Raw genomic sequence first — 13,254 nt, 5'->3', positions numbered from 1 at the left:
AAGCCGTCTCCTCCAAGGCAACATTAGCCTGGGAGACTGAGCAGAGACGGAAGCGAGGGAAAGAAAGAAGTAGATAAGTCTAAAAAAAAAAAGACAATGAGGGGATAAAGCAAGAGGAAGAGATTGAGAGAGAATCACTTCCTAGAACGCACAGAGGATTCACGTAACCGAGCTTTATAAAGACAGATAACGAAACAGAGAGAAAGAATTATGAACCTGAACATCTGGGGCGAATATTTCCCAGCGCGTCCTCCTCCTGGGTTACTCCGTTTGGCAAAATCGTCGTCGTGACAGGGCTGGCGTATCCATCAAAGATGTACAACGTTTGCCGCAATTAGCATAAAACACACAGATATGCACAAGAGAGACAACTGAATATTAATGGAGAAAAGGTTCAACAATGGTTGCTGCATCTTTTATTTCCTGTGATCAGACATCGTCAGAAGTGTTGGTCTGGAGGAATACTCGACACGCAGATAGTTACATTATTAACAGAACATAACACGTTTTAAACGACACAAGAAAACAGATGCCAACATGTATAACTGTGTACGAGAAAGCAATGAATTATGGACATCAGACTGATATTTGTGAGAAAAATAGATGTTATTTTCCTGAGGGTGTTAGTTGGGATGGGAGGAGTCCAGAGGTGGCTAGTTTCCTGATAGTGGTTTTGGTTCATCTCTATTTTCCAGACCTGTAGGTCTCCGGAACGGGGGACGGTGTCACTGCCTCTTTGTTCTACTCAAAGGAGAGATCTAAAGGGAGGTAAGGAGGTAGGAATCTGTGAGGGTTCTGTGTTCGGTGCCTCGAGCCTGGCTCGGTTCTCCAAAGGTGTTTTTTTTGTTGTTGTTTTTTTGTTTTTTTTTAGGTTGCAGATTTTGGTGCCGACTCATTCCTCTGCTCCTCTTCTCCAGCTTCAGTCAGTCGATCAGTAATCCCACGTAATGAGCTCTTCATTGCTCCCTTTTTCGTTTCCCTCTTTAACCTCCGGTCCTCAACTTGTTCTGGAGAAAGAAAGAAAAAAAACACAACAAAAACAGAAGAGGTAAGCGTTTTCGAGAGATGGAGAAGGCGAATAACAAAAAAAAAAATGTGAAAAATAGACAAACAGAAGGAGATAATGTCACACATGATGGACAAAACTGAGAGAGGAAGGCCTGAGAGTGTAATAAAAGAGGATGGAGTGAGTTTGAGAAGTGGAGAAAGGACCCAAGGGCAATGGAGTCCATGTTAGCGATAAGTGCAACCACAAATCCCCAGCACTCCCTGTCAATAACCATTTGAACTGGCCTATTGCAGCTGATGCCACTGGATGAAAACTGCCTGAGAGAGAGATGAGGGAAAGAAAGAGAAGAAGGAACAAAAGACATAAGAAAGGGAATAAGGTGGACGGAGAGTAAGAAATAAAATCTTACTTACTCAATTTAATAACCGGTGTTGTGGACTGAATAAATCCCTGTCGGATTTGTTTCTTTTCTCTGGAAGAATCTAAGTTTTCAGGTTCATTGATCAACCCAAAATTATAAATAACACAAGCGTTTGCGAGGTAATATGATCGCCGTTTTTGTGTGCTTCTGTGCGTTTGTTGGCAGGATATCTCAAACTCTAATGGATGTAAATCTATCTGGATCAACTGGTAGGACTGTTCAGCTGTTAGAGGTATTTTTCTGGACATGTCAATCAAGTTCAGTGAGCCCGTGAAAAAGAATGTTTCAGCTACGATGATCATCCACGACGGAGAATTCTTTTCTATCACGCCGGGTTTAACAAAGAATTTATTTCTGTGTCAAGTCATTACTGAACGAATAGTTTGCCTCTCGTTTATTTCCCAACTACTCTGCTTTTTTTTTTTTTTTCCCCCTTTGGGGCCGTTTATACGTTCTGTGTTACCAAATCTTATTAACATGCAATATCACTACCAACAGGTTTCACCGCATGAGCGAAAACAATAACATCTCTGTCCTAATGGAATGGAAACTGTCCTTAAAAGCCTCCACATGGTGCTGGCTCCGCTCTTTCTTTTTGTTACAGGGGTTTATTTTTTCAACGGCAGCTTCAACGTGACACACACACACACACACACACACACACACACACACGCACACACGGGAACACGACAGTGAATATTGATGGGATGGGGTGGTTTGGATTTGCAGTTTGTGACAGCAAGTAGACTTTTTACTTCCAAAGAGGCTCAAGGCAGCAAGACTAAAAAAAAAAAGACAGGAGAGTTTGGGAAATCATAGCTGAGACGAGATGAAGACAGGCTGCTGAAAGGTGAGGATTCTCTCGGACCAATTAGATGTAATAATCTGCAGGGATTATGTGTGTTCCCGGCTCTGCTTGTATGGAACGTCGGCCGAGGCGATACCAAAACGGTACCGGGCACTATCCCCAACAATGAAAACAAGAAGACATGGAGAGCAGCGATGAGTCAGCATCACGTCGTGGAAACGCAGCTTTATCTGAACACAAACCTAAATGAAATCAAAAGTAAGCCTATGAACAAAATCTTGAAATATACCCCAACAAGTGTTGAATTGAAATACCCAAGATAAAGTCAGAGAACTTCATCGACCTGGCTCCTTTTTTCATTTTCATACTTTCAAAACAGAAACCACAGGCAGGGGAACCAGCATGAGCGTAAAAGTGAGATGGAAGGGTCAGTCTGAAAAATAAAGTGGCAAAGGAGACGATAGGGAGCAAGAGGCGACCATGCAGGGAGAATATGGAATGAAAAGGCAGAGGCAGTGGATGGAGAGATCAGCCTCCATGATAAACTCATTCACAGAGCGAGAGAGAGAACGAGAGAGAGAGAAAGAGGGGGACTTTATCTGTCCTTCGACTGCCTCTTCCTCACAGTTTGCTATCTGGGTTTGTTAAGAGCTGAATGCATTAGAAATGTGACAAGGGATGAAGGGATGAGGGGATGGGTAGATGATGGTGTGAGGGAGGAAGGGATAGTGGCAGGGCAGCGAGGGCACAAAAGAGAATGAAAATGGGTCCAAATGTTATCAATGACCGCGGTGATAAGGAGGCTAATTATCAGTGACAAAGGCCGGGCCGCCTCTGTCTCCGTTGACTCCAGTTGAAGGGTCAATATAGTAAAAGTGAGATTTGGAGGGGGGATTTGGTTTTAATCCTCAGTGAGATGACATCTTGGAGAATCCTATCTCCCGCCCATGCTGCAGTTTTAGTGAAATTTAAGATATGAAGAGGAAGGACAGAGAAGGAGAAAGTGCCGTTGGAAAGCGATGCTATCAAGTGTCTTTGACCGTGAAGGAGATGAGAGAAGGGCGTTAAGAGGCCACGTTTGGATTGTCTGACCTCCAGGGGTCAAAGTCGTGGCCTTTGACATTTCTTCTCAGCGCAGCTTCCTGCTCGGCTCTGATAAAGCTGTGTAAACATCCTAAATCATGACGCTCTATCAGCTCATATCAATTCAACTTCATTCCCCTGATTTTCTAGTCTGTGTAATTCCGCATATTATTCCTTTAAAGCCTTATCACAAAACTGTTTCTTTGCACCTAATGACTTTAAAGGCAAGTCTTAGACAGATAAGCAGAGACGTAACAAGAGTGCGCTGTGATTGCCGCGGGGTGATAAACACAAGCGGATTACCATATCATCCCAGGCTCGCATCCAAACAATTTACAAGATCATAACAGCATCCGGACTGTGAACGTACCCTTGCTGAATCTTGACGAGGCTACAGGTAGCGACTTGAGAAAAAAAAAAAAAAAACACCAAAAAGAACGTACACACACGCACATACACACTATGAATAAAACATGCGCAATTTACATGATGTATCGCTTAAAAATCGAGCTGCATATGACTTTCAGATCTAATACCCACGAGGGCGAATGCGAGACGCCAACAAAAAAAAAAAAAAAAATCAGTTTTCCTCATTTCTGAAAAAAACAATGCAATTGTAAGAAAACCCCCCCCCCCCAAACAATCTAATATAAGGGCTTTATGAATGTAAATTGAGCCTTTTTGGGGGCTGATGGTTGTTCCATATTGCAAAGTGAGAGAGGGGGAATCAAGTTAATATCAACCTGAGTGACATGACTACGACTGCGTGACTGCATGAGACAGAGGGTGAAACAACACTGAATTGGTGTCCAACATGCAGCGGCGACTCTCGTGGTCTAATTACATTAAAATACACATGGAGACAGACGTGGGGGGAACATCGGTGTCAGCAGGTATTATGGAAATAAACCTTAAGGTTTAAACTAGATATCGGAGCATTATTCAGGCGCCAGTAGTTGTGGGGAAATTATATTCTCCTGTCTAAAAAGCGAGGGCGCATGTAAATGGATGCAAGTGTGTCTGTGTAGACTGCCTTCATTCATTTAGACATTTAAAAAGGTTCTACTGGAGCAACCACACACATCTATGAGTCTTAGATAACACACGCTACTTTGTAAAACACACACTGGTTCAACTGAAAGCTACAAGAGTGCTCCAACTCACATATCGTCTGTCCACCAGGAAGCCTGCTTGTCATTCTTTCAGAGGGGAGAAGGGTGTTATTTAGAGGTCTTTTTTTTAAAGTGTGTGTTTAAGCAGTGGCACACTATGAAATTCCTTTTCACTTCACTTAAGAAGCGTGAGGTGCACTTCAATGATTCTTATACGCAAAATACACTGGTACCAGCACTTTTTAAATCATAACCCACTGAAGCGGGTGTAGCAAATTTATCTTGAGATATAAAAAGTTATCGGGGTGGGTCTTTGTTCTGTAATTACCTGTTTTGCGCTGTTGACACACTGCAGGTAGAGTGCTGCGATGTTGGAGCAGTTCAGGGTTTTTCCTACGTTTTCTTGGTAGCATGCAAGAATCTGGCCTTGCAGGTCTGCACACACAGGATACACCTCGTACCGCCTGTATGGGAGAGAGGGAAGAGAAGTTGGGTGAACAAGGGCGGAGGGGGTGGATGTGATAGGTAGGAGAAAGTGTCAGGGAAGTAAATGTTAAGTGTAGGAGAAATGGTAAATGCATTATGATGGTACATTAAGTGGTGCAGGAAAGAGTCCTAAAACCTGGAAGTACAGTAAGTTAGCATGGCTCAAAGTCTGGCTCTCTCATCTCAAGGTTGATGGGTTTTTGGTTAAATGATCTGTGGTTAAAACAGGTGTTGTGCTCAATAAATACCTACTTCATGAATTTAAAGCAATTTTCCAAACCAGCGCTTGCTAAACAAGACAACAAAAATTGTTGCGGTGATTAAATACCATTGTACTGAACACAGTAAAAGCATTGTGATTAGTTTTTAGTGATGTTGAAGCTGTGCTTGTGGTTTTGTTTGTTCATAGCCTTTAGCTGTTATCTGTTCGCTTAATGCTTTTAAAATGTTTGTTTCCCGCCAAGAATATTTTCTGTGACAATCAAAACTCCAATGCAAAAATCCCGTTAGATTGTGATTGAGGGAACTCATGGTGATGCCAACTTCCTTGTTGCTGATTCTGTCACGACTGCAGTTACAGTCCAAAACACCCGGAACAAGAATCTGCATTAACGAATCTGCTGGAGTAAGGTCAAAAGTCAATCCAGCTGCTGTGACAATTGTCGAAGTAGGCATTAGAATGTATTGACAGAGAGGCCAGAGGGTCTTCTAAAAATGGACACTATGAGGTGTCAAATAAAGCTTCCAGCCGTGGCTTCGACCCCTGGGAGGGCAGATCCATCAGTGTCATGAGACTGTACAAGAGAAGCAAACTCTGCAAATCAATGTCTCAACCAATGCAAAACAAGAAAGCCACAAGATGAGCCTTATTGTTACAATGTAATGATGATAATAGTGACAAGGGTAAAATTACCGGCCAGCTAACTCTAGCTTCCTACTAAATTAGTCCCACTTCTCACCATTAAACCCTTTTAAAATGGCCTCACGGAGGAGAATATTGATTCCTCTACCGGGTACCTGTGAATCCATCCATTGATTAAGAATGGCTCACAGTAAATGCCTCAAAGTGTCATTTACATACTGTGTGACTGCCACCTTGGAATCTAAATGGTAAATCCAACCTTTTAGCATCCAGAGGAGAGTGTGGTCGTATAGTGGGGAATGCTATATGTCTGTTTATAGGCTACAAATTGCGAGCTTGGCTCATTAAAGTCCGTCCCTGTGGTCTGCTGCAGTTTCAGGACTGCAGTCTAAACTGTTGGGTTCCAGATGCTAAACTTCTGTGCTTTCAAATTGACGTCTTTCATTACACGTACAGTGTTGCAAGATCTAAACGTTGAGAGCAGCAGTGATGTCTTGCTCACTGTTAAAACACACACACACACACACCATAAAAGTCCATAATGACGACATATGCACATGCTGGGGCCATTATGCTAATGTGGTGTCATCGTTTTGTTCACACCAGTGCTCAGGACACTCCATCGGCCTCACTAAACATGCCTTGTGTGTGTGTGTGTGTGTGTGTGTGTGTGTGTGTGTGTGTGTGAGAAAGAGAACAACGTTTTGCCCGTCAGCAACTCTGGAGATCTCTAAAGGGATATTTGGGGGGGGGGGGGGGGGGGGGGTACGTTTGTGTGAAGCCAAGCCCCTGTCGTTGGAATCAGATGTTTGATTTGCCCCCTGGAGTGAAAAATTACCCCCTGGTTGGATACAAAGGAGGGGATCGGGCCACATGCATCATTACCCAAGGTGCAATGCAGTAAGACACTAGTGTGGTTCAGATGTGTACATTTGAGCAGCACCGCATGGTAATATCTGCCGGGGACGCCGGAAAAATCTATGGTTGCCACCCGTGGGGCTCGGTGACAGGGCCAGTGAGCCATATTTTAACAGCTTAACACTGACTCAGGGTCAGTTTGAACAAATTCTATTACATAACATTAATGACAAAAAAAGAAAAATGAAAAATTTAAATTAAAAATTGTACATCATATAGCAACAATAAAAAACAAATACTGAACAATACTGCATAAATGTTACAGAAATTATTTTGTAAAATACATTTTGTTATTACTATACATTAAACATAATAACACAGTGTGTTTGAAATAGGAGGAGCACAAATGCTTGTTTTTGTATTTCTTATCCTGTTTCAGTGTTCATGTCTGGATTGAGCAATACACTTTTCAAAATGATCAGTAATTTGCATTTTTGATGACTGCCCCCCCCCCCCCCCCCAAAAACCATCCAGCACAATTAAAAAAAGATTAACCTGGATAGTCCTCTCCTCAAGCAGGATTTGTAATACCCTGAAATCCAAATCATGTATTTCCACCATCTTCACACTAAATAGCGAGTGGATTTTAAGAATAAATTTCTGACCTTCACGACTCTGGAGCACCAACGTGGAACTTCATGCCGTAATGTTGGTTGTGTAGAAGGCTTTGCGACATGTGTGTAGCCATTGGGGGGGGGGGGGGGAGTCAGTCGTTTTGCTAGCAGCCATGACAAGGCCATTGCTCTTTGTCAGGGTATTGAACGATGGCAGCGGCGCTAGCAGAAATCTCTGCCACCCTATTCCTATGGATCCTGGCACTCATTTATTACAGCGCCTATGGCATCTACAGGGACAGGAGGAGCCACATACACCCACTAATTGCTTTCTTAAGCGTTGGTGTTAATGCCAGGTGCATCCTGCTGATACAAACCACAGTGTTTATCACAAGTAATGGCCTCTGAGCAAGAAAGGAAAGAGGACAGAGGAAAATGTGAGGAAGATAGAAATGAAGAGCATTTCTTGTTGAGGAACCAGACAGTGGTGCTTCTATTCTGTTTGCTCTCTGGCTCTCTGTGTGGGGAAAAAGGGGGCCGAGACAGTGCTTGAGTTAATCATGGAGACAATAACAGTGCGACACACACTCTGTGGCGGGACGCTGCATCCTATATCATCTATCATTAAGATTAACATTAAGTTCCTGCTTGTAATCCCGCAGAGCTGCTGCCAGATGACTAGAACCCTCCCTCCTCCTCAATTTTACATTAGGTGTTCTCGTATCATTTACAACAGCGTGACTGCTACAGCAGGGAGAGCAGATGCAAAAGGGATAGGCATGGTATATCATGAATACACAAGGGCTGCCAGGTGATATTCTAAATGTTGTGTGTATATATTCAAACTATTAAAAAAAAAACAACAGACATTTTAAAGTGAAAATTAATATTCCCCTGGGGGAAAAGCAGGACCGCAGCTGTCCGACTCATGGGATTCGTGGGATGCAGGCGTATCAAAGACGGGAATCACATGTCACTTATATTGGTTCAAATCGAAACGTCGGTCAAAATAAAGTTAAAATATGTGGATATGGGCCGGAGATACGAGTGATTTGAACTCCGCATTGTAATAAACAAGTACAAAGACGTTCTTATGAATGAAAAAAAATCCACATATATTTAAATCTGTGTGACGACATAGAAAAACTACTTGAGCACCATTGAATCTGAAGCCCAAGAACGCACGAATCTCCCCATGTTTTTTTGTTCACGAATATAGTCGTGCATAAAAACATAACTAATTCAAATATTATACAAATACAGGTTCCAAGAATTACGAAATACACTCGATAACACCTGTGAGGCAAACACTGGTTCCTCACCCCCCCCATACTGGCTTTGGGTAACTTTTTTTCTTGGGTTTTGCTGCTGTATTTAACAACATGAACAACCTATACTAAATATCTAAGAATATGCCACAAACAAGACAAACTTTAGGTTTTTTTTGTTACATTCATTAACAGATAATAAGTAAGTATAAGTAGTAAAAGGCTACCAAGTGCGTAAGCAGGAGATTCCTAACCGTGGGAATCCGACTGTGATTGTAAATACAGTCCAAACAACGATGAATCATCCAGTTCCCATGTAACCTGAGCAGTCGCTCATAAACAGGGATGATATTCCCGGTGCAACGACTTAGAGAGATTTACAGGAGAAGGGGAAAAGGCAGTTTTAAAGGCAAATGTTTTGAGTTTTGATAAACAGAGGACAAATCATGGTTTACATGGTCTTTGTGGTTTCCTTTGTGACCTTTTTATTTTTTATGATTATTTTTTTTTAACAGCAATGTCTGATTATGACCCCGTATCACCATCGGTCCAAACAAAGAATGCTTTTCTGTTATGGGTATCGGATTTGAATCAGAGGATATAAAAAAAAAAAATCATAAAGAGTTTGTTTTTTATTCAGCTTCTCACTTAAAACTTAAGACATTTCACAGACTTACTTTTTTTTCTTTTTCTTTTTTTTAAACGCAAACGCCATCTCTGTGAGTGGGAAATATTTTGGGTAAAATTGTAGATAATTGAATGTTGTCATTTCCTTCAAACTTTCAATCAAATTTCATTTGTTTATCATTGGAGCTGTATTTTTATTATCTATTTTTTTTTTCCATATCCAACATGCTGATATTTTCATAACTGACATGGCAGATGGTCGTTGACTGGTTGACTTGGTTTAAAGACAGTAAGTGTTAGAAATTTTTTTTTTTACTTAATTTCCAAATTATTTGTAACAGCCCATAAATGTTATATTTACGCACACACACACACACACACACACACACACGTTGAGTGGAAACAAGCCTTTCTCCGTCCATTCCTTCACATGGATCGCAAAACACAGATAAACACACACACGTATTGTCAGTAACGCGCAGATGAAGAGTATAAATGTCTACACGCAAATCAAAATAAAACATTACTCTACAAGTTATAGGAACAGGTGCTGACAATAAATATCACACAAACCTTTCCTTTACACCATCTTCCCTTTATTTCTCTCCGCTTTAATCTCTCCAAAATTCTCAAGGGGTCCATGGGGCGGGAGACACAAATAGAGACGTCAAGCCAGACGCAGTTGCTTATTATTTTTGTAGTGTGTGTGTGTGCGCGCGTGTGTGCGTGTGTATATGTTTGTGTGGTGAGTGTGTGTGTGTTTTGCACCCCTGTACCCCCAGAGTCAGTAAATCTCAACAGTCATACAGTCATATAGGGGTCTTGCCTTGTGCCATCAGTGGCAGTAAAGGTCTCTATAAACAAACACACACGCACGCACACACACCCGCACACTCACAAATCCCTATTGCCTTGATGCACCGATAGAGGGTGGAATGAAAGGGAGGAGTGAAGCAGGTTTTGCTATCTACATTACAGATTCTCAGCTCGGTGTCATAAATCACAAAGGCAAGAGAGGAAAGACGGAATAGGAGAAAAAAGGCACAGTGTGTGTGTGTGTGTGCGCGCGCGCGGGTGTGCACGTGGCTGTATTGAGAAGAGACGCGCTTTGGTGGAGAAACAAATGTATGTTAAAGAGACAGAGGACTGAAAATAAAAGTCTGGAAAAATATTTATGAACAGAGAAAAAAAAATGACAAAGTGGGAGAACAGAATAGAGTGGATGTAGGAGAGGAGAGGGAGGAGAAAAGACCCTCCACGGAACGTTCCTCAAGTCCTCAGCTGGGTTCCTTTGTAAAGTTTTGCTTTCAGAGAGAACACAGAAGGAGGTTGAGAGGAGGGGCGCGACGATATGAGAGGGTGAATGTGTCTCATTGAATGTACAATAAAGTTGAATAGATTACCTGCTCCCTCCCTCCCTCCTTCCTCAAGGTGTCCCTATATCATTTAATACAATCCCCTCTTTCAAGATTCCCACTCAGCAAGTCAGCACATTTCCATGGAGGGAACATATTCCGGTGGGCTTATGGCTACGGCAACATTCTTTAAAGAACATATTGACTGCAAGCTGGGGATAAATTGAGATCGATGTTGAGGTTTTCATACAATATGCATGCGTTATGTCAATAGATAGACAATAGCACGCATTTATCGACCATGGCAACCATCTGCTGCACTGTACTGACAGCTGTGCACTAAAACAATATTTATATACAGATGTTCCCAGACACTTGTCTCACCTGTCTGTCCTCTGTGAAGACACACACGCAGATGCCCAAAAGGACAAGTGGGCATTAACACAGTCTCAGAGACTGGAATTATTAATTATAAAGAATTATAACGGAGCAGACTGACTAGCATGTCATAGTCTTGTCGGCCAACCCAGAAGCTAGCAACACCGTGGGTTCCCTCCAGCTAAAGCCAATAGGATTCTTCACTGGTTTGGGTTCAGCACAGTATTTTTGCACAGGCTCAGAAGTAAGACGTTTCAATCGATCGTAATCGTCCCATATGGGTTCCAGACAATCAGACTGGCCACATCGATGAGGGCTGATCAGATTATGAAAAATAATTTCTCAATGTCTGTATGTGCTGTGAACATTGCACCTCCCATCTGGAAGATGATGTTTAGGAAAATCTCTGGCCTCTAACACTCGAAGGTTTGTCACAATGCAGATGCAGAGTTTTCAGAGCTAGCTAGTGGCTAATAAGATGGAGCAGAACCACTTTGCAGCTCAGACTCTGTTAGCTAGCAACCCCATCACAACTCAGTGAAAAATGATGGAATTGAACCTCCCCTTTATCCTCACAAATGGCCAGTTCTGTTTGTCCAGTGTTGGGCTTTGAGAGAATTGAGGGAAAAGCGACTTGAAAAAATATTTTGGCAAGCCATTTGTCAGTTGTGATACTTTCTCATCTCTTAATTCCAATACTGTGTTGTTAAGTGAGATAAAATAAATGATGTTAAATGATGAAAAGAAATCTTCAAAGAAGTCTGCAAATACCAATACCAATGCTCTGACTCAACCCAAGGTCAGACTCTCTGCTTAAACTCGCACACAAATCAAAACAAACAGGCAAGTGATACATACTGTAGCTCCATCAACAGTATGGATTACCAAGGCCGCCACCAGATTGAGTCCCCAATCACCACATTGTCTATTTATCATCATTTGGGTCCACTTGGGGGTTAATAGGGTTAAGGGGTGGGAGCCGGTCCCCCCTTAAATAGCTCTCATGTTCTCTCTAGTTAAGGCGAGTGTCAGTACAGAGGGGGGTAAATAAATACAAATGATCCAGTTAAGGAGAAAAATGACACACATTTCGCTCACGCTGCTTTTTAAAAGCAGACCTGAGTGACCCCCTGCAGTGAAATCCATCAGCGTGGATAAGAGACTGAAAGAAAGAGAGAGACACAGAGAGAGAGAGAGAGAGAGAGAGAGAGAGAGAGAGAGAGAGAGAGAGAGAGAGAGAGAAGAAGGGATGGAAAGAGAGACAAAATCAAGAATAATGTCAAGGATTAAAGTAGAATGAATGAAGCGAGAGAATGTACCAGAGTGGAAAAAAGTAGAAAATAACAAAGAGGGAGAGCGAGATATGAATGAAGACACAAAACTGTGTCCTTAAGTAAAGAGGATGAGTGAAAGAGCTGAAGAAGAAAAGCAAGTGTTCTTTCTGACCCTTTTCTTGGTCTCCACAAGCAGGACTTCACAGCCATATATTAAAACAGGCAGCCTGATGATGTACGCCGAAGCTATAGGGGTTATTCTTATTTTCTCTGATTCAGTCCAGTCATGTCTCCGAGCTTGAATTTAAAATTAAAGCTGCAAGCAGCGTTGTTAGGGCCTGAGCCCCCGCCTAACCGCGGCCGGATCGTCGGCCCCAATCCAACGGTGTAATCGGCAAATCCCTAGGCCTTGTAGTTTAGGAGATACGAGCCTCAGTTCGCTGCACAGTGTGACTACAGAGCTGAGAGCCGGCCCTTTAAGAGCCCCTCCCTTCTCTGCTCGCTCTCTGCCATCTCTGTCAGAGTGGAGAGCAGAGGAGGATTTGGCAGTTTTACTGTGAAACACAGTCATAACTCAGCATATGTTGGTCAAAAGTGGAATGTAAAGACATCAGTGCGTACAGTTTTTTCTCAGGAATTCAATGGTGTGTTTTCTGAAGGTGTGAGTGTTTTAGTTTAGAAGATACAAGTGTTTGTTTGAGAGTATGTACATGAGGGCAGAGAAGCTCCAATTGTGGTTTCCATGACTACAGTAAACAAATCTCTGCCATCTGTGCTAGAGTGGAGAGCAGAGGAGGATTTGGCAGTTTTACTGACAAACACAGTCATAACTCAGCATATGTTGGTCAAAAGTTGAATGTAAAGACATCAGTGCGTAGAGTTTTTTCTCAGGAATTCAATGGTGTGTTTTCTGAATGTGTGAGTGTTTTAGTTTAGAAGCTACAAGTGTTTGTTTGAGAGTATGTACATGAGGGCAGAGAAGCTGCAATTGTGGTTTCCATGACTACAGTAAACAAATCTCTGCTATCTGTGCCTGAGTGGAGAGCAGCTAAAAAATGCACATTTTTAGTGTGTGAAAAGCAAATAACTCTGCATTTGT

At 42.2% G+C, this 13,254-nt stretch overlaps 1 protein-coding gene across 6 annotated transcripts in view; it reads right to left on the bottom strand.

Moving 5' to 3' along the window:
- Nucleotides 1-403: 403 nt before the first annotated feature.
- The window catches only part of chchd3a (coiled-coil-helix-coiled-coil-helix domain containing 3a), a 148,765-nt gene continuing 135,914 nt past the window's right edge, over nt 404-13,254 (bottom strand). For 4 of the 6 annotated variants that reach the window (XM_086202070.1, XM_086202072.1, XM_086202080.1 and 1 more), the window contains 3 exons: nt 4,762-4,897; nt 4,486-4,520; nt 404-1,007 (listed from right to left, as the gene is read on the bottom strand). In XM_086202070.1, coding sequence (XP_086058196.1) covers nt 998-1,007; nt 4,486-4,520; nt 4,762-4,897 — 181 coding nt within the window. In that variant the 3' untranslated portion in view covers nt 404-997. The remainder of the gene's footprint in view (nt 1,008-4,485; nt 4,521-4,761; nt 4,898-13,254) is intronic. The other 2 variants (XM_086202073.1, XM_086202074.1) reach the window with 1 other exon arrangement.

This window comes from Aulostomus chinensis, chromosome 4, assembly GCF_037954235.1.
Source record: "Aulostomus chinensis isolate RoL2024-O1b breed Wild chromosome 4, RoL_Achi_v1.0, whole genome shotgun sequence".
Lineage (NCBI taxonomy): Eukaryota > Metazoa > Chordata > Actinopteri > Syngnathiformes > Aulostomidae > Aulostomus > Aulostomus chinensis.
This window is presented reverse-complemented; position numbering and strand designations above follow the sequence as displayed.